General features: G+C 34.1%; 3 protein-coding genes and 1 non-coding gene across 7 annotated transcripts; 1 reads left to right on the top strand and 3 right to left on the bottom strand.

Annotated features, from left to right (window-relative positions):
• Positions 1 to 1,941, top strand: LOC123898032 (2-methylene-furan-3-one reductase-like). Its single transcript, XM_045948877.1, has 3 exons — positions 1 to 241; positions 676 to 1,165; positions 1,465 to 1,941. The coding sequence occupies exons 1-3, from the start codon at positions 62 to 64 to the stop codon at positions 1,836 to 1,838; spliced, it is 1,044 nt and encodes a 347-aa protein (XP_045804833.1). The 5' UTR covers positions 1 to 61; the 3' UTR covers positions 1,839 to 1,941.
• A 144-nt stretch (positions 1,942 to 2,085) lies between these two features.
• Positions 2,086 to 2,159, bottom strand: TRNAV-AAC. The gene has a single exon. It is a non-coding gene; the product is annotated as a tRNA-Val (tRNA).
• Positions 2,160 to 3,421: 1,262 nt separating this feature from the next.
• Positions 3,422 to 6,230, bottom strand: LOC123898633 (zinc finger CCCH domain-containing protein 48-like). Of its 2 annotated transcripts, none has more exons than XM_045949644.1 (7): positions 6,082 to 6,230; positions 5,122 to 5,859; positions 4,904 to 5,005; positions 4,587 to 4,742; positions 4,116 to 4,295; positions 3,898 to 3,995; positions 3,422 to 3,806 (listed from the first exon to the last, which is right to left on the bottom strand). In XM_045949644.1, exons 2-7 carry the CDS (start codon positions 5,848 to 5,850, stop codon positions 3,662 to 3,664), a joined length of 1,410 nt encoding a protein of 469 aa, XP_045805600.1. In that variant the 5' UTR covers positions 5,851 to 5,859; positions 6,082 to 6,230; the 3' UTR covers positions 3,422 to 3,661. The 2 variants fall into 2 exon arrangements, with proteins under 2 accessions (XP_045805600.1, XP_045805601.1); XM_045949645.1 differs by having other exon boundaries at positions 5,122 to 5,862; positions 6,113 to 6,174.
• A 14,247-nt stretch (positions 6,231 to 20,477) lies between these two features.
• LOC123899611 (NADH dehydrogenase [ubiquinone] 1 alpha subcomplex subunit 8-B) lies at positions 20,478 to 24,630 on the bottom strand. 3 transcript variants are annotated; one of them, XM_045950785.1, is made up of 3 exons: positions 24,534 to 24,630; positions 24,144 to 24,359; positions 20,478 to 20,839 (listed from the first exon to the last, which is right to left on the bottom strand). In XM_045950785.1, the coding sequence occupies exons 2-3, from the start codon at positions 24,338 to 24,340 to the stop codon at positions 20,707 to 20,709; spliced, it is 330 nt and encodes a 109-aa protein (XP_045806741.1). In that variant the 5' UTR covers positions 24,341 to 24,359; positions 24,534 to 24,630; the 3' UTR covers positions 20,478 to 20,706. The 3 variants fall into 3 exon arrangements, with proteins under 3 accessions (XP_045806741.1, XP_045806740.1, XP_045806742.1); XM_045950784.1 differs by having other exon boundaries at positions 24,528 to 24,629; XM_045950786.1 differs by having other exon boundaries at positions 24,144 to 24,364; positions 24,529 to 24,612.
• Between the last annotated feature and the right edge of the window lie 504 nt (positions 24,631 to 25,134).

Below are 25,134 nucleotides of genomic sequence, written 5' to 3'. Positions count from 1 at the left end.
TTGCCAAGTCTCTAATTGCATAAACTAAAACCATTTGAGACAAAACTTTCTAAGTTTCAATATGAAAATGCAGAAAGCTTGGTTCTATGAGGAGTATGGTCCTAAGGAAGTCCTTAAGCTAGGGGACTTACCTATTCCATCTCCTCTTCATAACCAACTACTTGTCCAAGTTCATGCTGCTGCTTTGAATCCCATCGATTCAAAGAGGCGCTTGCGTCCTATTTTTCCGTCTGAGTTTCCTGTGAGTGTGAAACTCTAATTTTCTCATAAGAAGTGATTACTCATAACTCAAATTATATTAAATCACATAAATTTAGTTATCCATTTTATAAGTTCCATGAGAGATCATTTATAAATTTTTCCAAAAGACCAAGGAACTAGTGTACATTATAGGTTAATTTCAATCATGTGACAGTTAACGAAAATATGAAGTTGTGAGCACAATTTATATCTTAGATATACTTTTTACACATTAATGAAGATTTCTTAGATGTGTAAGCAATCAATTAAATACTTTTGTTCTGCAAGAATGAGTTAGGAATTCTTCATTTTAAGACTCATATCAAGTTGCTTGTTGCATAAGTAATCTTTTTTCATAAAAGTACTGTCTTCTGTTTCTCTAGTAACTTCCGCGGCCGATGCATGTTGTAAACATACATGAATTTATTTATGCAGGTGGTTCCTGGATGTGATATGGCTGGTGTGGTGATAGGAAAAGGCATTAATGTCAAAAAATTTGAGATTGGTGATGAAGTCTATGGTAACATACAAGATTTCAATAACACTGACGAAAATCCAAAGCAACTTGGTACATTGGCACAGTTCATTGTTGTGGAAGAGAAGTTAGTTGCAAGGAAACCAAAATGTCTTTCATTCGAGGAAGCTGCAAGTTTGCCATTGGCAGTTCAAACAGCAATAGAAGGATTCAAAACTGGTGATTTTAAGAAAGGTGAGACAATGTTCGTGGTCGGCGGAGCAGGTGGTGTTGGAACTTTGGTTCTTCAATTGGCCAAACTTTTGTTTGGAGCTTCCTATGTTGTGTGTTCATGTAGCACACCTAAAGTGAAATTTGTGAAGCAATTTGGTGCTGATGAAGTGGTGGATTATACTAAGATTAAATATGAAGACATTCACGAGAAATTTGATTTTCTTTATGATACAGTTGGTAAAGTTTTTTCTTTTCTTATTCATGATTATGAAACACTGACACATACATGAACACCAGACACGACAGACGTTGACATGTTGATATTAGTAATAATTTAAAAATAAATGAGATAATTAAATGTAATTACATGTGGCGGTGTCGTGTTGGTGTCAGATATGTGTTGAACACTAGACACAACTTCAATCAAAAGTGTCGGTACGGTACCACATGACATGAGCCCTGAATGCTTATAAAAAGTGATTGTGGTAGTTTTTGTTTTATGTACACATTTTAATACATGATTTAAAAATATTCAGGTGATTGCAAGAAATCTATTGTGGTAGCAAAGAAAGATGGAGCAATAGTTGACATAACATGGCCACCATCACATCCAAGAGCAGTTTATTCAAGTTTGAGTGTATCCGGTGAAATCTTGGAAAATCTGAGACCATATTTGGAAAGAGGAGAATTAAAAGCAGTGATTGATCCAAAAGGTGAATATGATTTTGAGAATGTGATTGAAGCTTTTGGTTATATAGAAACTGGAAGAGCTTGGGGAAAAGTAGTTGTGTCATGCTTCCCTAATAATAATATGGAGAATCATCACTCTTCCAATATTTTATCTGAGATTGATACCAATATACAACATGTCAATGGTAATTTGGCAAAAGATCTTTATTGTCTCAAGTAATTCATTCATATTATATAGTAAATCACTAGGCATATGTTGTCATAAATTGTGTGAAATTTATAAATAATGTAGTTTTATGTTTTCTGCTCTTGTAAAAAAAAAATGTAATTTGTGTTATTGAAATTAATTATCATTATAGAAATTACTAGTATGTTTTATGTGAAAACCAACCACATGTATCAGCTTATGATTTACATACTTTAATTCTGTATTCTGAAAAATGAAAAAAACAATAGAAATGACAAAATGGCTTCGCCCGGGTTCGAACCGGAGACCTTCAGTGTGTTAGACTGACGTGATAACCAACTACACCACGAAACCTGTTGTAACATTGTTTTTGATTTTATGAAATACATTATGCAATTAGCCTAAATAGGAATTCAGTATTATTTAGTATTATTTACACAATCACATACATGTAAACAAGCCTGTCTAACTAATTTTTTAAAACTATTCTAACTAATAATATCTAACTATTCCCTCTCAACTTGGGAATGTGAGATACACAAGAGCGTTGGATCTTTGTTTTAATCAACTCATTGGAACTATTTGAAGTTCATTACTATTATTAAGGAAGATTAACTTGTCCTATAATTCTCTAAATAGTCTTTCAAGATTCTGTCGCGCGGACGCGTTTAATGGAAATGAGTTTTTATGCAACCAATTCAGATATTCTGATACTCATGAAGATTTTCATTTTACTTATAGCTTTTCATTGCACTTTGTATGTGTTCCTATGCTGGTGGAAGGCTTTTAGTTTCATGTCTAGGACAAAAGATACGAAGAATGGTAAATATGGAACTATGCATATGGAGACATAATTGAAACAACAGAGGATTTTAACATCAAATATTGCATAGGAATTGGTGGTTATGGTAGTGTCTACAAAGCAAAGCTACATAGTGGTAGATAGTTGCATTGAAGAAACTCCACAAAGATAAGGCATACAAGTATTTTGAAGCACTGGTAAGCATGCATCTATGCAAACAGAATTTTGAACAATTTGATTTTGTAGCGTCCATATAAGCATGACCTATTCTAAGATCCGTTAATTTAAATTCCATAAATCCGTTAATTTAATTGAAGGGATATACAACATCCAACATGTAACAATTTTCGACACCGATACAACACCCATCGGTAAAATATCATTCAATGACTTTCATTTTCTCAAATTATTATCAATATTATATCTAGTCTTATATCACCTACAATGAGAATAAGGGAAATGAATTGTATTGATTGATTTGATTAAAATTAAAATACATGGTCTTGAATTTATACAATTTTTTTTGTTGATGAAATTTTTGAATTTTTACTATTTCCATTAGCAGCTTGAGAGATAATTAACCAGTCTGCAACTAAGATACAGCTACCAATAACTCACTACCTGACAGTCATTAATTGTAACAAATTAAAAGCTTCCAATTAGTCATTGTTTAGATAATGTGGTATCCCTCAAACAACTGCTCCAATTGATAAAAGCTTTCAATTAAAAGCAAATATACAGAGATAACTTTCACTACACTTCTTTGTTAAAGCAGGAGAGAATAACATAGGTTAGAAAGAATGAAAACTTGAAGTAGCATATAAAAGAGAAGTGGAATTGGAATGTTGTATTCAATATATATACATTTTTTTACAATCAATTAATCAATGACCATGGAATAATAAATTGACTTGTGTCACTAACTATACAAATGTTTATGATTCTATCTTAACTCTAGTGTTGTATAAATGATCATATACTCCTGCCTGCCTAAAAGAATCACTCATATCACATCAACAGAGGAGTTGGTGCTCATGACTCAAAAGAGGATATGCTATGCTGCTTCTACTTTGGCTTCTTCCGACCATTTTGAGACAGTCACCAAACCAGTTCCATCTCCAGTGAAGATCAGTCCACCAGGACCTTTCTCGATTGATCTAACTTCTTGTCGAGCAAATAGTCTACCCCTCTCTGAAAAACTTTAAATCGTAAAAGCAGACAACGTCAGGTCAGAAGCAAAATTAAGTTTACACAAAGTCACAACAATAAAATGGTTGCAAGTTTACTTACGATGGTAGTTCATACAGACGAACTGAATTGTCTTGGCAAGAGCAAAACAGTATAGTCTTATCTTCTGCATCAGTCATCGCATTAAGTGCAACAATGCCCTGTAATCAAAATAAATAACAGCTTATGTGACCATGACAAAACAAATACCAGCTTGTTTCCTAGAAATCAAAAAGAGAAACAAATGATATTTGACGAAAATAAAAAATTTATGCACTTACGCTTTCCACAATGTGCGAATATGCCACTTGCAAAGTTTTCTCTTGACTTTCAGCCCAGACCTTAATAGTGCAGTCCAATGAACTTGATAGTAAGAAGTTGCCCCAACAAATAAGGGATGTGACTGTGTCAGTATGCCCATTGAGTGTCATTTTACACTCAAATGTGTCAAGATCCCAAACCTGCATGAAACAATAATAAATTACTATCTCAAACAATAATATGTAGCTAACATAGGGGAACAGTAGACCGCCAAAGATATACAATGGCGAAAACGAGATAAAAACATTGGCATTTCAATTACAGGATTACAGCATTACACAAGAGAAAGACAAATAATATTTAGCAAAATCTAGATCAGTATCCAGAACTAGACATCAGACAACTCTATTAGTTTATATAGCTTTTTAAAAAATACAGAAATTTGAAAGAAAAAGAAAACAGTGAAACCTCCAAGATAACAATAAAAATACCTTAATACTGTGGTCCATGGATCCCGAGAAAAGCCTCTTGTTGGGGCATCCGACAGTAAGGCAAACAACAGATTTAGAGTGGCCAAGTAGTGATGCAACCAGTTTAAAAGGGGAATTGGCTTCAGAGCTGCCCTTCCATGCAGAAATTACACCATCCTGCGGTTAAAGTAAAGAAATTATAGATAAATTGATCGATTATAGAAAAGAACTGTTACAAAAGTAAGAGAACAAAAAAAGCATTCCGTTACTAAATACAGATTATAAAGTTTGATTTATTCATTCAGATAACAACCATTAAAAAATGTGTCAGTAGTTACCTCTGCACCAGCTAAAAGTGTATCTTTGCCAACAGTCATGGCAAGGACTCGCCCATTAGGCACTTCAAGAGTATACCCTGAACCATTCTGAATATTCCATGCCTTCACAAAAACCACAATTACATAATCAGCTTAAATGTATTGCTCCAATATAAAAGACAAGAATGCACAATGAAAAAAATCTAGTCTTGGACTAAAATAAGAACAAAAACCCTTACCTTGACAATATTTGATAGACCAACAAAAATCCAAGGGCCCTGGCTGATTAAAGAGTTGACTTCATCACCAAGATTGGTCACATTAGCACACTCAGCAGTATGACAGTCCCATATCCGAACTGTGCCATCAGTACTTCCAGAGAAAAGTTTGTTGGTCCCAACTGGAAGTGTAATTCCTGTGACAAGTTTCTTGTGTCCTTCAAGATTTGTTACTGCTGATAACCGATCACCAGAAAACCAAGAATGCATATCCCGACATTTATCACCGTGCACACAGTTTCCGTTGATCCAATATTTGCATAATTCTGTCGATAAAATAGCTGACGAACTCTGAGAAACTTCGACAACTGCTGTCGATAAAATAGGTGACGAACTCTCAGCAGTTTCGACAACTTCTGTCGATGAAGTATGTGATGAAGTCTGAGAAACTTCTCCGACAACTTGTGTCGATATGGTAGGCGATGAAGTCTGAGAAGGCTCAACAAGTGGTGTCTTAGAAATACAATCTCCACTATTCCTAATCCAAACCGTGGCTGCACGCTTAGTAAGTGAATTTTCTTCAGACTCAGAACATCGCTTCCTTCCTCCATTACAATTGACGGTCTTGGTGACTATAGGAGGTTTGCTGTGAAGAAACCTACAAGGGTTTCGATTGCATCTCCCATTCAACCAGTAATAACATGTTGTGGGGATAATTCGTCGATCAATTCTTGTCCATTTAGTGACCATGATTATACACTGCATAGAATATATCATATATTATTATCATCAATCAATCAATAACATTCCAATACCAAAAAATGAAACCCTAAAATAAAAACCCTAAAATTGCAAAACCCTAAAATTGCACCTACAAGTAACGGAGAGAGTGAAGAAGAGAAAACCCTAATCGCGTTACCTAAGTGAACGAACACACACAGAGAGAGAAGAGTGAAGAAGAGAAAACCCTAATTGCGTTACCTGAGTGAACGAACACACACAGAGAGAGCGAAGTGGTGATTGAAGCGAAGTGAAAAGAGAGATGATTGATAGAGCGAAGATATAATCGTTGAATGAATTAAATACAATGTTGAAGTGTTTTTGAGTAATTTATATGCAGTGTCTTGTCTTAATTCGTACGCTATCGCGGCGGTTGTTTCTATGGGCTTGTATTTATGAGCCCAATTTTAACTATAATAACTTTTAGGGTTTTTTTTTTTTTGACAAACATAAACTTATATCATTTCAATATTCAAAATAGAAGAAATACAAACAGGTAATGTCTCAAGAGTACAGCGACGAGGCCAGGCAATGGCCGCCCTAGCAAGGGTATGGGCAACCATGTTTGCTTGTCGCTTAATAAACTTAACCTTAAAGTTTGGATTACATAGCAAAATACTATTAATATGGCTAATTATAAAACTAAACTCAGAACTACCACCGCTCCAATGACTGATTGCATCCACAACACTTTTAGAGTCCGTTTCAAAAATAACATGGGATAGGCCTCTTTGTTCTAATGCTTGCAATGCTTTGAGTAAAGCTATGGATTCACCTTCCACAATTGAGCAATTCCCTTCCATCCACGTAGTTTCTGCCATCACAAACCGACCCAAATCATCGCGTAAACACCAGCCCGCGCTGGTTTTATGCATGTCAACATGAAATCCTGCGTCAATATTGCATTTAAGCCACCCATTGCTTGGTTTCTGCCACTTAGGAATCTGCTGCTGTTGTTGTGTATCATGCGGCCTGCTATGCTTCAATTGTTGAGCTGAAAGCCATTCCTCCCACAAATGCTTTGCTTTAAGACCCAGCCTTCCACCTGGTTCGCTTGTATCATTCCAGACAATGTTGTTTCTATTATTCCAAATCACCCAAACAAGCATCGCGAAACGCCCTGCTGTGCTACTGTCTTCATTTTTGCAGATTTTGAGGATAACGTCACGAGCATTACTTGAATGTTGCAGCCGTGATTCAACCGTGGCTGCCAAGCCTGCTGTTTGACAAGCCTGAACGCTAGTTCCACACTCAAATAGCACGTGCCAATCATCTTCTCGATCATGATTACAAACTGGACATAATACCGGACAAGGAACATGCTTCTCTTGAAGCCGCACACGAGAAGGCAAGCACTCTTTACTAATTCGCCAAAGAAGGTGTTTTGCCTTTGATGGAGCACAAATAGACCAGAGGCTTTGCCAATCCTGCTGCTGAACTGTACCATTCGCATTTCCTGTCAAATTCATCATTAATTTATATCCACTCTTGACACTATAAAGGCCATTTGAATTGTCGATCCATGTTAGCTTATCTTCCTCAAGCATATCAAATAAAGGAATCGCAAGAATACGGTTAGTAATATGCAAGGGAAAGATAGACTCAATTTTCTCCTTATCCCACATTTTCCTATTAGGAATCATAAGATCTTTAACATTAAAATTATGCACACTTTGATCATGCGGCGATGGAAGCCATGCGCCAGCTGCATCCCTTAACCACGGCTCCTGCATGACTTTTATAGTAGCCCCGTTTCCAACACTCCACCTACAACCATTCATAAGAATTCTCCTAGCTTCCCAAATGCCTCGCCAAGCATAGCTCGGATTATGACCCAATTTTGCTGCAAAAAAAGATGTTTTCGGAAAATACCTTGCTTTATAGAGCTTAGCCAAAAGTGAATGTGCTTGTGTCATAATTTTCCACCCCTGCTTAGCTATCATTGCCAAATTGAAACTATGAAGGTCTCGAAATCCCATGCCACCTTGAGTTTTCGGGTATGTCATACGGTCCCATGCTAACCATCGAATCCCTTTATTATGTGCACCTCCACCCCACCAAAAGGAATTCATCATTCTTTCAATATCCTTGATTGTAGAGTCCGGAAGGAGATAAACGCTCATCACGTATGAAGGAATTGCCTGCAGAACTGATTTGATCATAACCTCCTTTCCTGCTCTAGATAAAGCTCTACCTCTCCAAGAATTAATCCGTTTCCACACTCTGTCCTTTATGTAAGCAAATACTTGTTTCTTTTTCCTGCCTATCATAGAAGGAAGACCAAGATAGTTACCGGTTCCAAGAACGTGTCTGACACCCATGATTTTTGAGAGATCTTCCTGATCTGCTGTGCTCAAATTCCTGCTGAAATAAACCTCGGACTTTGTCAAGTGAATCTCTTGCCCAGCCGCTGCTTCGTAAGTCTTAAGAATGCTCATCAAATGATTAACCTCATCAAGTGTGGACCTGCAAAATAGGAAGCAATCGTCAGCGAAAAGGAGATGGGACACCGACGGTGCCCCGCGACAGATTTTGACTCCATGTAACTCTCCACTAGCCAGAGACCTTTTGATTAAAGTTGTAAGCCCCTCAGTGACCAAGATAAAGAGGTAAGGTGAGAGAGGGTCCCCCTGCCTTAACCCCCTTCCTGGAAAAATAGGACCTATTTTCTCAAAATTCATCAGGACTGAATAGTTAACAGAACTAACGCATAGCATCATCCAATGAATCCACCGGTTAGAAAATCCCAATCTTTCAAGCACACCGCGCAAAAATCCCCAATCAACCTTATCATATGCCTTACTGATATCAATTTTCAAGGCTAGTTCCCCTTTCATACCTCGTGTTCGCCGCTTAAGCGCATGTAAGACCTCAATGGCAATAAGAGCATTATCAAGAATTGATCTGCCCTCAACAAACGCTGATTGTTCCTCCGACACACATTTACCAAGACAGCCCTTCAATCTATTCGCCAGTAGTTTAGATATCATTTTGTAGAGAACATTACATAATGATATTGGCCTCAAATCCTTCATGGAAATCGGATTATCACACTTAGGTATCAGAACAATGTTGGTTTCATTCAATGAAGATGGGAAGTAACCTCTTTCTAACCACTCTTGCGCTGCCTCAAAAATATCATTACCGCACAGATTCCAGAAGTGTTGATAAAATGCTGGATTGAAGCCATCCGGGCCAGGCGCTTTATCCGGGTGCATTTCGAATAAAGCTTCTTTCAACTCTTCTTTAGTGATAGGTAACACCAATTTATCGTTATCCTCCTGGGTAATTGTGGGTGTAATAAGGGAGAGTACTGGATCATGGTTTGTTGGATTCGGTTTAAAGAGCTGATTAAAGTAATCTAAGGCTACCTCACGAAGTTCTGGTTGGGTGGTTACTGCAGTGTTGTCGTTATTCAAAAGTTTGTCAATCTTTTTTGCTCGTTGACGTGAAGAAGCCGACATGTGAAAAAATTTTGTATTCAAGTCCCCCTCTTTAAGCCAGTGCATTTTAGCCCGTTGTCTCCAGTAAGCTTCTTCTTGGACTAACAATCTTGCATGCTTCTCTTGGACTTCTCGGAACCGCCGCGAATTTGACAAATCAAGGCAGCCCCTTAATCTTTCCATCTCCTCGCCACACTCCTTGATATCTTGCTTAAATCTCATTCTCTTCCTTCTACCCCACCCTTTTAGCTTCTCCGCACATCGAGAAGTTTTACTAATGATGTCAACGCCTCTTTCCTTCCCCCATCCTTCCTCCACCACCTCCCCAATGTCATCCTCCTGTAGCCAGCTATTTTCAAACCGAAAGGTGTGAGTTCTCCCATTACAAATCATGGGTGAGTTTTGAAGCAAAATGGGACTATGATCAGAGTGGGAAGTAAGAAGGTTCACAAGCTTAACATTAGGAAAAACTAGGAGCCATTTAGAATTTGCCATTGCTCTGTCAAGTCGTTCTTCAATAACATTCGGCGAGCCTCTACTTTTAACCCAGGTGTACGGGTACCCCTCCAGATGAATATCTGTGAGGTCACAATCACAAACAGCATGTCGGAAACCATTGCACAACCAATTAGGGTGAGGATGCATCCCTTTTTTATCATCTTGTGCCAATAAATCGTTAAAGTCTCCTATAATACACCAAGGTAAGTCAGACATATCTCGCATTTGTCTAAGCAAGTCCCAAGCTTGCCTTCTCCTGCCCCTCTCCGGATAACCATAATAACAAGTCAGCCTCCATTCTTCTTCCTCCTTCTCCTGCACTATCAAATTGATGAAATTTCTAGAATAGTTCATCACTCTGCATTTTACAGTATCTCTCCACATAACAGCAAGGCCCCCACTTCGCCCCTCCACATCAATAGATAAGCAAGACTGATACTTCAACCTTACACGGAGGCGCTCCATAGTTTGAGATTTCGATAAAGTTTCTGACAAAAATAAAATATCAGGTTGGTAACCGTGAGCAACATTCTGAAGGTTTGGAATTGCACTCGGGGTGCTCAATCCCCGGCAATTCCAACTAAGGATTTTCATTGGTCCCGGCAGGCCTGGCTGCCAGGACCTGCCGTTAAAAAATGCTCGGGCACCTCCACGTTATTGTTGCTGTCAACGTTTTCATCTTCTCTTCTTCTCTTCTTTTCACATTGATTATCAGTACCTTCCACAGTTTCCTGGGTTGATTTGTGTTCAGAAGGGTGTTGGGCCGGGTTGGTTAATATTTTCGGTTTTTTAACTGGGCCGGGTCGGATGGAATTCGGGTCTGGATTGGGTGAGGGTCCGGGTCGGTTTGGATTTCTGGTGATGGTTGCACGTGGTGATTTTTTCGTTAACTGTTTTACTAAGGGTGGGCCATGGATATCTGGTTGGCTAGTGAAGGTCAAAGGTTGATGGACTAATGATTGAGCTTTATTAATTTCCGTTTCTGGTCGATTGAGAATTATTGGCTTGAATTGATTGCTGGTTAGGGAATTAATGGTGGGGAATAATAATTTGGGCAAGTTGTCAGGGTGAGAAGCTGGTTGAACGGATTGAGTGAGGGATATTGTAACTGCAGCATTAATATTGGGATCAGTTATGTTTTTTAGGGATGGTGGAGAGTTGTTACTAATTGAGGAAATATTAGCTATGTGGGCCTGGTTATTATTGGTGGGTTGTGAATATGATTGTCGGGTAATCAATGTTGATTGATTGGGAAGTTGACAGTTTTGATGACCTTGGAATGCACCAGGATCCACCTCAGCATGCGTGGGGTCCGCTGGATTAGTGCTAGCCGAGAAGCTTGAGTTTCCAACCCCATCGCCTCCTGCTTGCTTCCCCGGACCGCCGCGATCCTCCCTCAGCCACCTTGAAGCCAGTCTCCCTCCCCGTGATTTGGGCTCCGCTCTAATTTCTGCTGACCACTCTCTTGTTCCATCATCTTGCTCCATAGAGAAACGAACTTCACACTTATTCTCCGCATGTCCCATAACTCCACAAACAAAACAAAAGGTTCCCAATCTTTCATACTTGAAATTCACCAAACACCACTTGCCTTCTTTGTTCATCACTTTAGTATTCCTTTTCAATGGTAATCGGACATCAATTTTCACCCGAATTCGCATATACTCTCTCCAAAAAGAGGAATTATTATTCTTATCGTACTCCACAAAGGAACCTATATAGTTAGCCAATGGAATACCAACCTTCTCCTTCATTAGTCCCATTGGTAGATTGTGGACTTGAACCCACATGTTGACATGGAAAAGTGGTATGTGTTCAATTTGCATCCCTAATTGAACTTGCTCCAAAATTAGCATATTGTTATCGAAAACCCACGGGCCTCCATTAAGAACTTCCTCCATGTCCATTGGATGAGCGAATTGAAACAAGATCTTTCCTGCCCTTGTCTCCTTGATCGTGACTCCTCGCACTGGTTTCCACAGCTCCGCCATTCTCACTTTCATGGAATTCAAGTGAATAGCCCTCTCACTTACAAATCTTCCGACAAGGCACCACCGAAGGTCCCCTTGAACATCCTCTTCCTCTTCAAATTCAAAACGGAATCCCTCCTCCTCATCATGCAGCGATAAACCTTCAAGATTAGGATGTTCCATAGTAGCACACTGGATGGTAGCTATGCAAAAGTGTTGAGTAATGATATAATAGACCTGATGAATTGAGTAAAGTTTAGAATAAAACTGATGAATTTATTTTAAAACAAGCTCCTCACAAAAAGGAGTAATACCAAACCCTAGCAGAGCACTAGGAAAGCTTTTTTTTCAAATGCCGTATTTTTTTTTTCTTTTCTTTCTTTTTACCAGCTACTACCAGATAACTTTTAGGGTTAAATTCTTTTTTTTTGTCTTTATAAAATAGGATTTTTTAAATTTATCCTTTAATTTTTTTATTTTTTTTATTTTTAGTCCTTGTAAAATTATCCTAAATTTTTAATAAATTTATCCTTTAATGTCATGTTGGTTATTTACTATTTTCATTGTTATATGATTGTAAAAGTGATTTTTCTATAATTTATGATGTTGTAGTTCCTTTTTTTTTTTTTTGACTAAGATGCTGTAGATCCATTTATTTTATGCTAAATTGGACAATTGATCCCTTAACTTATTTATTGTTTTCATTTTGGTCCAATAACTAATTAACGATACAAATTGATCTTTAACTTTAATTTTGTTTATCAAAACAAAACCAGCTCAAAAGAGAACCACCATACGACGAGGATGCATAAGCAGCCACAACAGAGCACAAAACCCAAACTGAAACCCAAGCGCAAGAAGCAGCAACATAATCTAATGCAAAACAACTGGATCACAAAGCATAAGCCATGAACGCGATCTAAAAGGAAAACACCGCGATGCGATAGAACAAGGTGACAAAAAAAGCTTAAACAAGACACAGAGCTGGAAACAACTTCTAAGAACAACTAAATCGAAAACAAAACGCACAAAGGCGGGGTGTAAAGGGCTAAAGTTGCGGCAACGCGAAAAGTTTTGGAGGGAGAAAATGAAGCTCTGCGGTGGTTCTCTTGTGAATGTAAGGGAAGATAAGTCCAACATAGAACAACTCTGGTGCCCATAACATCCAATCTTTTCAAACAATCTTAGGCCAAACAGGACCAACCCAACATATGTGAAATGACAACCGACTAACCATAATCAGACACTTATGGGTCTCTATCGACACATCAATTGGTAGTGCGAATAGATTGAACATGTACATGAACTTCAGGGTACGTGGTTCGATTCCCACGAAAGGTAAAAATTCTATAGAGAGTGAAGTAGAGAAGATTGTGAGGTGCAGTGTCGGGTCACCTACTATATAAGAGAAGACGTCTAGGCTGTTTGATGATGATTTTCTTTTCTTTTTTTAAAAATTTTCTTTTCTTCTGTATTATGGGCTACGGTGGGAATCTTCAGATTTAAAGGAATTTTGAATTTGGATCTTGGTAGTTTATTGTTTGATTTTGATTCTAATTTTATTTCAAGATTTTAGTTTTTTCTTTCTTTCTTTGATTTTTTTGAGTTGAAAGTGAGAAAGGTGATGGAGAATCATGTGTAGATGATGAAAGTAGAAGGATGTGAAAAATACAGAAGTGATGATTGAGAGCCGAAGTGATGAGATGATAGCCGAAGTGGAGAGGCGCGAAGCGAAGTGGTGATTGAGAGCCGAAGTGATGAGATGATAAGAATTGAGGCGATCGAGAGAGTGAAGAATTTGAGAGTGAGAGAGTGAACAATTAATGAAATGGATACTCTCTCATATAGGTCAACATGTCGTCTCGTCTGTCACAACGGTAATATTTTTTTTTAATTTTATTTTATCTTACCAACTTATTATTATTATTATTATATTATTATTATTATTTTTGGTGGGCTTTCCATTTTTTCGGCATTTATTATTATTATTTTTTTTTGAAGGATTATTATTATTATTATTATTTTCATTGACTACTATTATTATTATTTTTACGTTAAATAAGTTTTTCCTCCTTATAAGTATTTCAATTTTTTTTAGTCCTATAAAAAATGTCAACAATTTTTAGTCCCTAAATATTTTCTATCACAATTTTTGGTCTCTATTATAAAAATAAATTGTTTTGTACTTTCATATTTTATGGTGTCACTTTAAAATCAACTATTGTGTACTTTCACATTTAAGATAAAATGAATTATTTATGAATTTTTCAGCGAAAAAAACCAAAACAAATTCATATTTAATTCAACTTATCTTTTTTTTTTTTGAAAGATTTAATTCATCTTATCTTAAAAAAATTTAAACATTTGCAAAAAAAATTTATATAATGTATTAAACATGACCACGATTTTTTTAAAAAATTTAAATGATATATATGAGTTGACTGAAAAGTAGAGACCAAACATTATGACATAAAATATTGAGGACCAAAACTTGTTGAAATTTTTATAGAGACTATTTTTTTTTCTTTTTCAAAGCACATGAATTGTGCTGAGAAGGCTGTTTGTTAATATATCTCATTTTAGCTTCTTCAAAATATATATATAAATCATAAATATAGGAAAATTACTTATGGAGGAAATTTGAGATATTTAAAGCGACTAAAAACATATTTATCCTTTATTAGTATTGTTGATGTAAATATTTAACCTTTTGTCATGTTATCGTAGAAAATCATTGTACCTGTATTTCTCCATTTCTAAGAATTGGTTTTAAAAAAAGAGCTTTTTACGACACATTCAAAAATTTAAATGTACTTGTACATTAAATCATTAAATTAATAAATTATTGATTTTTTATTAATCAAAATATTATTTTCCTAATATTGTATTTTAGAGATAAACGTCTCATAAAAAAACAAAATTTGATTGTTTATAAACATTACACTAACTTTTTTTTTTTTACATTTTCTAATAAAAAATCAATATTCACTACTATGGGTAATAAAATTTCAAAAAATGTCATTTTCCTTCATTTTCAATAAAATATTTTACTTAATTTTTTTTTGACATTTTCTACTAAATATTTTACTTCATATTTTGATTAATTACTAAATATTTTTTGGTATACTTAATTAAAGTATAATTTAATTTTTATCATAATTTATTTCAATAAAATAAAATTCCAATTTTTCAAATTCAATATTTTTTCGTTCATTTATTCTGTATATTTTTTAACTTGGCATAAATATATCAACGTAGATTTTATTTTTATTTCTACCTTATTTATAATGTTGTTCAATTTAATTTTATAATAATTTATTACAATAAATTTATTACTTTCTAATATCTTTTGAATTTTCAATATATTTTATTTATTACTTTTTACATAGCATATATATCTCAAGTTCTTAACAAACTAACTATATTATACCATTTTCCTTTTAATTTTTTGTTATATCTTTTTTTAGATATCAAGTTAGATATCAAACTGTTTTTTTTCTTTACACAATATATATATCAATTTTGAATACTTGATTGAAAATTTAATTTTGAATTTAATATAAAATTGAGAATTTTACTTTTAATTTAGAAAATTAAATGTTGCATAATTTAATTAAACAAATGAAAAAAATGCAAATAACACACAATTTGTTTTATCTTATATTCATGTGTGAAATATGACTCTTGAATTCATATACATTAATCACCAAGAACACCATCAACCAATTAAATGTATGACACACCACCAACCAATTATGAATAAATAAATAATACACAATTTCCACATTCTTAATTATTAAATATGACTTTTGGAGTAATGCATATCAATCACAGAAAACACTCACAACTAGTTATTACATGCATATATAACACCATAAAAATATTAGAATTCATTTTCTTCTTAATTTTTCATGTAAGACTACATGCATCATTATTTTTTTGATCTCTTATTTATTTTCATATTTTTCTTTTTTCTTTCCTTTCATCTTTTATGCTTACATTAATAAAAATAAGGCTTAATTGCATATTTGGTCCCTTATGTTTATTTGAGGTTTCAATTTGGTCTCTTATGTTTGAAAAGTTTCAAGTTGGTCGTTTTAGTCAAAAAAATTATAACAATTTCGATAAAGTAGGCGATGAACTCTCAGCAATTTCGACAACTTCTGTCGATAAATTAGGTGATGGACTCTGATCAACATCAACAAATTTTGTCGATAAAGTAGGTGATGAACTCTCAGCAATTTCGACAACTTCTGTCGATAAAGTAGGTGATGGACTCTGATCAACCTCGACAACTTTTGTCGATAAAGTAGGTGATGAACTCTCAACAATTTCGACAACTTCTGTCGATAAAGTAGGTGATGGACTCTGATCAACCTCGACAACTTGTGTCTATATAGTAGGTGTCGATAAAGTAGGTGATGAACTCTCAGCAATTTCGACAACTTTTGTCGATAAAGTAGGTGATGGACTCTGATCAACCTCGACAAATTGTGTCGATATAGTAGGTGATGAACTCTGATAAGCTTCAACAACTTCTTCTATCTTACCAATACTATCTCCACTGTTCCTATTCCAAACCGTTGCCTTTAGTTTACGCTTAGGAAGAGAATTTTCAGAGTCGGATGACGAACATCGCTTCCTTCCATTACAACTTACAGTGTTGCCGACACTATGAGAAACTGTAGAAGGCCGCAACGAAGGTTCTCTGTGAAGAAACCTACAAGGGTTTCGGTTGCACCTTCCCTGCAACCAGTAGTAACACGTTGTGGGGATACTTCCACGATTTGTTCTTGTCCATTTTGAAACCTTGATGGCCATTATTCAAATGAAACCCTAATGATGAATAAAACCCTAATTGCGTTACCTAAGTGAACGAACAGAGAGAGAGGCGCAAAGTGAAGAGATGATTGAGGCGATCGAGAGGCGAAGTGATGATCGAGAGGCGATCGAGAGTGAAGAATTTTAGAGGCGCAATGTGAACAGAACAGAGAGAGAGTGAAGAATTTTAGAGTGAGAGAGTGTGAATTTTAGAGTGAGAGAGTGAACAATTAATGAAATGAATGAATACTCTCTCTGTAAAGATATATATAGGTCAACAACAACTTAACTATGTCGTCTCGTCTGTCACAACGGTAATATTTTATTCATCTTATCTTAAAAATATTTAAACTTAATTGGTACGCAAACCTAATTGGTACGCAAATGCAGGTTATTGTTTCTTTGGGCTTATAAATTAGTAAGGCCCAATTATCTTTCAATTTTAGTTTTTATTTCTATTAAATTTTAACAGCAATTTTACTCCTTTATAGTATTATTGTTTATAATAATAATAATTCATTTTGAAAATTATTTACAAAATATAATATTTTCAGCCTCTCAAAGTTGTCCTATAAAATAAAAATAAGAATTAAAAGTAAATAACTTTTTCTTAGGTACTAAATTTAAAAGTTCGTGATTTTGAAGGGGCTAAAAATAAAATATATTTAACTCTATTTTAAACATGCTGAAAAAAATTAAGAGTTTAATGATAATTAAATATATTTAGTTTTAGCAAAGACTAAGGTTGCGTTTGACCCTAATTATTTACTATATGTCTTCACTACTTTTAAAAAGCAGAAGTGGAGTCAAACACTATTTTGATAAAATTCTTAGTGCATGTTTGACTCTACTTATTTACGACTTAAAAGTTACTCTAATAATAAAGTTGAAAATAATAACTTTAAACTTAAAGTTGAAGTTGTTTAGTAATTTATTATTTTTTAACTTAATTATCATTTTTAAGTTAAATTTGTTTGGTAAATTTTTTTTATAAAAGTTTTGATATTTTAATACAAATTTATCTTAAATAAAATTCATGTTTTTTTAATAAAAAATTATACCATGTTGAGACGTGATTTATTTTTATGGAAGACGTGGTTTTCTTATGGTGCAAATACAACATAATTATGGAAGACGTCATTTCTAAAAGTTTAGGAAATGGTCGATAATTAAAAATATAAATCATCACAAACTTAAACAATTTTATTTTCCAACAACCTAGTGACTATTTTATAATAATAAAGTAATAAACGATAATTAAATTTACTTTATTTCAAACCCGAATGTCTTTAAAATTAAATAGATTTACAATAGAAATGTTTTTTTTTTTTGAACAAACAATAGAAATCTAGATTATCATAAATTCATTATGATCTAAATTTAAAAGATAATTATTCTAATATTAACGTATCTCTCCTAGAGCTTGCGTATGCTAATGGCAACCGCCGTCGTTGTCTCTCCTAGAGCTTGCGTATGCTAACGGCCGCCGTCGTCGTCGTCTCTTGTAGAGCTCGCCGGTCTTCTCCCCAGGCTCAACTTCAATGAGAGTTTTGTCTTCGATTGATTGGGTATCCATTCTAATCGCCTTGCTGTACTCCAATTTCAGGTGAGATGTTGAATTAATTTCCCTTGACTCGATTCAACTTAATTTGATTATCCAAACATACCTGTTTCTCTCGTTGGTTAGTTATCTTATTTGATTTCAACATGCATCAAACTCTATGTGATATTGAAAGCTTACTTTGAATATTCAACACTCTATGCCATTGAAATTGTGAATTTAGGCAGTGCTATGTTTCCAAAATCAAATGTGGACCATATGATTTTTAATCCTCCTTCTAAGAAGTATACATTTTTAATTTATTTCATCTCTCTAAATGTGCATCGTTCTACTAATTTGAGTTGTTTCTCTCTCTCTCTCTCTCATTAAACTCCTTCATTCTTCTTCATCTGTTTATTTCTTAATTTCCCGTTCTAATTAGTTTGAGGTTGTTGTCGGGTGTTGGTGCAGAGGTAGCAATGACACGTTGATAGGTTGTTTTAGTTTAATGTGAAATGATTATGGAATGAGCTATGAAGTGGTAGTAGCCGTTAGGATGTAAAAGTGAACATGTGATCATAGTGAGCCTATAGCTTCACATAATATAAAATATGATGCAATAATTATATTATAAAACATTGTATACAGTCTGCACCGTTTGTTTTTGCTTTCTTAATATATAAGAGTTTCTTAGCCTAAGTGTTAAGAATGCAAATCTAAAACTTTTTGTACCTTAACTAAACTCCTTTCCATAATCTATGCACTATCTAACAAGTTCAGAATTTTTTTAGCCAACTCCATTCTTCTCCATTTCCTTAAGGTGTATGAATTTTTTTAGCCAATTCCATTCTAGCTTGAATATTGCATCTCATAATTTTTGCAGGTTTATGTGAGAGTATTGTCTCCAAAACTTGGATCATTTCTGTCCCACATCAGCTGCAAACTGACATGCAATTTGTATCTTTTGTTTCTGTTTGAATGGAAGTGTTTGCATTAAAAAAAAAAAAAAAAAAGAAACAATGTGCAAGGGTGTATTGTAGTATTAAGTGCATTGGAGACCAAGAAGATAGAAAGACCCCATTGTCTACTAATATTACTAACAGCAATGAATGTTTATGAGTTGTTTCTATCTTTTTATTCTTCAACTCAAATTTATTGTAATCAGTTTTACCTTAAACAAATGGTTAAGAGCATCCACAATGGAGAAATCCAATTTTGGGTACTTAAGTGGGTCCCGCATGTACACATCACTCATTTATAATTTTTTAATAATAGTACCTAATAAGTACTCAATCTCTCCAACCCAGCACCTCTTAAAAAATTCTAAACCGGTCCCACAAATAACTACACATTTTATCAATAACTCTACATATTTATAAATGGGTCCCACAAATTCTATTAAGTACTATGAGAGAGAGGGTACTTATTTGAGAAGTGGTACCTATTTGGTACTAAAATGTGTTGTGCTCTAATGGTAGTACCTAATAAGTACCATGAGTACCTAATAGGTACTACACCATTGGAGATGGTCTAACGGTTTGATTATTGGAACTCAATCTGTATATAATACCTTATTATTTCTATTTTACTATATTTATATTTTGATTTCACTTTTTTTACTTGCAATTTTTATTATAACAATATAACAATTTAAATCGTATATTTGACATGCCACAAAACCCGTGCAACGCACGGGTCAGAGTCTAGTCTTTACAAAACTTGAACATAAAACCCTTGATAAATTGTTGTTTTGATTTTCTTGTTCGTTCAGTCACATCATAGTTTGTGTCTAACATGTTGTTTTGCATGCTTCCTTGTTCATTCCTATCCTTGATTCGTTGTTTTGAGTTGATTCCTTATTTATTGATTCATATCATTGTTTGTATCTTAAATGTTGTTTTCGATGGTTATTGTTCATACCCATAATTGTTATTGTTTCTGTAACTTAAAAGACTTGCTTAGATTGACTTATTTGAAAATCTAAACTCATAAACAGTTGTGAAATTATTTGGAGATTATGAAAGTAGTTTAGGTTATGACTTATATAAATACATTTTGATTATATTGTATAATGAAGTTATTTATCCAAACAAGACCTTTGTTTAGAGCATGTTTGCTTCCGCACTGTTCCTCCACGAGGTAACGTACTCACCAAACCAAAGCATCGTTAAGCTTCATGTACAACGCACAATGCTACCGCAACTTTTCAAACACAATCAGTTTGCAAAAATCAATAAGCTCGTCCATCATAGAGATGTTGTTTGGCAAGCTATCTTCATTTTATCACAAAGCACAATAAAAATGTGCATTTTGAACACGATCAAATTACAAGCATGTTCCAACTTCAAAATTTCTTCTTAGTTATTATGTTTGAAGAGGATTCGTTTGTCCTTGCTTAATGTGTTCCTCCAGAAGTAGTTAGATGACCAACATAGTTTCAATGGAAAAGATTAATACAAACAGACAAAGATCAAATGAATTTGTGAACAGGCGCATTTGCTCGCTCCAAATTGCCTGTGATATTATTTTCAACAATAGCAGTGTGCCTCATTTTTCATTCCAAAGAACATTTCTTTTCAAATGCTTCCTGCTCTTTGCGGCATAAGTCGAATTCATTTGTATGGTAGTACATGCAACCAACGTAATCATCCATCTCTTTTGTGCACTTTTGGTGTAGATCCTTGAGACTGCAAAACAAACATTTAATTACAATTGTTAAGAAATTCTCAAGCAGAAAATCAGTTGAGCACAACAGAGAATGCTTCAGACAATGATAGTAGGCAATAAATACATGGCAGTAGGAATGTCAAAACAAACATAAAACTGATCCGATCTAAAAATAACCAAATTATGACAGTCAGTTTAGTCACGAGTTGAATTGAACTAGTTCTGTTCAGTTTGTGAACTATCCGTCACAGTTCTGTTATTTTTGGTTCGGTTTAACAGATCAGTATGGTTTCTGGTTATATGGTACTTCCAAGTTAAGAAATGTTCTATTCTAGAAACAAAGTACCAAAGGTTTAGTGATGACTTATTAGGTGGAAATCAGCAAAAAACAGGGACGATGAATCCACAAGACTACTAAACACAAACAATCACAAGAGTTGATTCTGTTAGTTAGAAACTAGCAAGTATCCCACACAAGGATACTCCGGTGAAATTTTATTTTTAAAAAAAAAAGTAATCTAATTGTGAGATATGAGTATGACATGGTTTCAAGAATGAGGACTCAAATTTAATACATAAGAATGGAAATAAGACAGTTTAAACATTCATGACTAACTCTAATGCAACAAAAGCAGAAAGCCAGATTCCATTTGTTTCTAATACAATAATTCTGAATATCACTGTTCTAGATATACATTGATCAAATCAACAAATAGGAGAAACGAAAAAGGGTATATGGCATAATGGCATATTTTCATGGCTAAAAGGGAAATGTATACTTATTGTTAAACATCCCTCAGAAACGAGATAAATGGACACCACAGAAAGATGAGAAGTTGAATCTTCACTAATCCACCCTTAGATACCTTAAATTAAAGAAACTTACACGATAGACAACTCAACTTTTTATTCCGCCATTTTCAAAACAGTGAAAATAATATAAAACAATCAAGTATTATCCCACTAAGTAGAGTTGGCTAAATGGTTCAAACGATGCCATAATGTTTTGTCATATATCATATCTCTATATAACTCATTAATCTCTAGGTCTTTCTTAAATATTAATAGTTTAGTTTATAGTTTTTCTAGGTCTTCCTCTGCCTCTAGCGATTTGATTACCCTCCAATCAAATATAATAATGATGGTAATAAAAACTACTGAAGTACTAAATCATTTTTTGTTTCTATAAATGCAGTAAGTAGTAAGTACACTTCATAGAAGCTTGGTTAGAATTAAAAAAAATTCAACGTTCGTCAACATATTGAATATCAAGTTTAACTTCAAAGAAATGAATATTGTATTGAAAGAAACTGACCATTGTCAACATATTGAATTTTGAATATCAGGTTTAACTTCAAAGAAATGAATATTGTACTAAACGAGTGAGAAAGAACAAAAAAAGAGAATGGGAGAAGGGTATCTCCTCAAAGGGTTTCCCCTTCTACAATAAAGCCACTACTCTATTCACGTTGACAATACTCATTGATTCCCTCTATCCAAACATCCTTCTATTTATACATGTTATTACTCTAACTATCCAACTAACTAATTTCTCTAGCAACTCTTAACTACTCTAATTACCCTTTATTCTATATTCTATATTCTAACAGTGGCAGTATGGAATAGTATCATAAAACTATGTTTTTATTTGCAATTTCTTGTGAAAAGAAAAACAGAACACCGTAATTTGTGAATGCAGAATAAATATTCAAATAATCATCAATAGGAATTATCAAAGTGGAACTGTTTCAGCTATTCAGCATTCTAATAGATTTGAAGAATGCCAAAACCAATCTGTTTAAGATGTCAGTAGCACTCAAAAAGAACTGAAAGAAATTTTCCCAGCAACAATTGCAAATAGAACATACACAAATAAAAATTAAATTCTCCCAGCATCCCTAACCAAGGTCATAGTATCTAGTCTACTTTATATCAAATAAATAAATAAACAAGGGAAATGCCATGCAATGGGAAAAAATACCAAAATTGGGGCATATTTCAGCTAGATTCAAAAATAAAAAGGTTAGGCCTATTTATCATTTTCCAAGGAATACCATGCTCATTGAATGCCTAACTCAGCTAAGGTTCCACACACAAACAGCCATTTCAATAAGAGCAAATGCTAAGGACAAACTCTTTAACACACTCCATTCAACACTCCCTCAACCATAGGACCAAGTCACCATTACTTTTAAATATGTTATCTAGTAATCGGCTCCACTAGTTTAGAGAAAACAGAATACATATCCTTTTCTTTTTGATAGCACCAAGATCTAGAAAATGTTATCTATTTCTTCTACCTCTTATCTCTCCCGTTTCTTTTTAACACCACACCATTTCTTTTTACCCTTATTTTCGGTGATAAACTTCTGGATCTGAGACCCCTTTGTGATTCTGTTACCGATAGATGTGAAAAAGAAAGGCATAATATTCAATTTCTGGTTTTGCCATAGAGGCAGTAGACAAATGTTTTGCATAGTTAAATATCATGGATAGTTTGGCATTCTTATGAATTCGCTGTATTTGACAAGCATCATCCAATAATTAAAGGTTGCATTGTTTTGAACCTTTGGCATCACTCAAAACTAAAACAAAATAGCAGTAACCTGTCGTATTCAAGCACAGTCTCTCAAGGGAAATGATGAAGACAATGACAGCAAAATTAATCATCAAGATTTAAAACGAAAAGTCAAAGAGGTGTTGACAGTAGGGTGGGAATGGAGGTGTTCACTGGAGTGTGTCAGAGAGTTTGTCCTGAGCATTCTTCTTTCAATAAATATTTCAAAATATTAAATGAAAAAAAAAAATAGAAGATCAGCTTACAAATACAAAAATGGTGCTTAGTAATCTAATTCCATCTTCTCAAATATCACAACAAATTAGCCCTATTTTGATAAACAGCTTAATTAAGTGCTTATAGCATAATCTCTTAAGTCTTATAAAAAAAATGCATATAAGCTATTTCTATTACAAAACAAAAAGTCAAACTGTTTTCAAATAAACTGTAAGCTATCTTGTATAACTTACAAAAATAAGCTAAAAAAAACTTATGAAAATGTCACAAGTTGATTCTATAAGATCTCAAACCGTCCCACAAATGCTTATGTTAGTGAACAAGCTCAAATAAGCCAATCCCAACATGCCCATTCAACCGACCCTAACTTAATAACAACATAAATTAAATCAATAAAAACCAGTTTTCCAATTATCTCATTACTACTCTAGCACCTATATTTTCTTCAACCAAAAAAAACACATTCAAATCAATGAATCAATGAATCAAACAAAATCAACAGAATTGACGAAAAATTAGAAGAAACTCACAGTCCAAGAACACATCGAGTAACATCACGGCCTTTATCGAGACACTTTTCAGGATTTTGATCTTTCTTCTTACATTTCAGAAACTCCAAATTCTCCGAATGACACCTTAACCCAATGTGCTTCGACGATGCCATCAACACCGACGATGTTGGGATCGGGTTTCCAGCACCATCCACAGCACTCACAGCACTCGCCATTTCCGATTCAGTCGTTCACCTGAAATAAACGAAACACCACATTGATCGGTTAGGTTAAATTCTGTTTGATTTTCCCGAGAAAATGAAAGCAAATTGGCATGAAAAAGGGGAAAGGGGGAAAATTGAAAATTTGAGAGATTGGGTTATGGAAAATGAAATTGAAAATTGAAAATGGAGAATGATTTAACTTGAATTGAATTGAAGTGTGTTTCGATCGGTTTGGGAATGAAGAGAGAAATGAAGATTAGGGCAGTGTGTGTATAAGCTCAATGATAAATGATAAAAGAAACGATTTTGATTTGTTTTTCATAAAATAGTATTTTTATTTTTTGTTAAAAATAAAAAATAAAAAAAAGCTTGTAGCAGTATTTTTTAGTTTTTTATCATTTTTTTATACTAATTCAAGATAGCCAATAATTAAAAATACACTTTTTTATACAAACTAGAACTTTGACCCATGCGGTCCATGGGTCTAATTAGGTGTAATATGTAACAATAAAAAATAAAATACAAAAATTCTAAGAGCATTTTCAATAAGAGTAGTATATGGAATTTCATGGACTAATTATTCTATATTTGTTTATGTGCTTATTTTATATTTTATATATTTTTTAAATAATTTTGGAACCTTATCGTTTTGTTTACTTATTAAAAAACAAATTGCTGATAACTAAAGGTTAAAAAATTGATGATAATTAAAGGTTAAAAAAAAATTAAAGACATAATCAAGAACATAAACTTAAGTAGACATCCATAAATAAATAAAAATTGTGATTAATTCCGCCATTTAAATT

This window comes from Trifolium pratense, linkage group LG7, assembly GCF_020283565.1.
Source record: "Trifolium pratense cultivar HEN17-A07 linkage group LG7, ARS_RC_1.1, whole genome shotgun sequence".
Lineage (NCBI taxonomy): Eukaryota > Viridiplantae > Streptophyta > Magnoliopsida > Fabales > Fabaceae > Trifolium > Trifolium pratense.
This window is presented reverse-complemented; position numbering and strand designations above follow the sequence as displayed.

Excerpts from the sequence above, each read along its gene's own strand:
- LOC123899611 (XM_045950785.1), bottom strand. The coding sequence starts at position 24,340 with ATGGCGAGTGCTGTGAGTGCTGTGGATGGTGCTGGAAACCCGATCCCA. Across the intron at positions 20,840-24,143 it reads ACTCGATGTGTTCTTGGACT|TCTCAAGGATCTACACCAAA; the intron begins GTGAGTTTCTTC and ends TTTGTTTTGCAG.
- LOC123898032 (XM_045948877.1), top strand. The coding sequence starts at position 62 with ATGAAAATGCAGAAAGCTTGGTTCTATGAGGAGTATGGTCCTAAGGAA. Across the intron at positions 242-675 it reads TTTTTCCGTCTGAGTTTCCT|GTGGTTCCTGGATGTGATAT; the intron begins GTGAGTGTGAAA and ends TTATTTATGCAG. Across the intron at positions 1,166-1,464 it reads TTTTCTTTATGATACAGTTG|GTGATTGCAAGAAATCTATT; the intron begins GTAAAGTTTTTT and ends AAAAATATTCAG.
- LOC123898633 (XM_045949644.1), bottom strand. The coding sequence starts at position 5,850 with ATGGTCACTAAATGGACAAGAATTGATCGACGAATTATCCCCACAACA. Across the intron at positions 5,006-5,121 it reads GTCTATCAAATATTGTCAAG|GCATGGAATATTCAGAATGG; the intron begins GTAAGGGTTTTT and ends GTTTTTGTGAAG. Across the intron at positions 4,743-4,903 it reads CACTTTTAGCTGGTGCAGAG|GATGGTGTAATTTCTGCATG; the intron begins GTAACTACTGAC and ends CTTTAACCGCAG.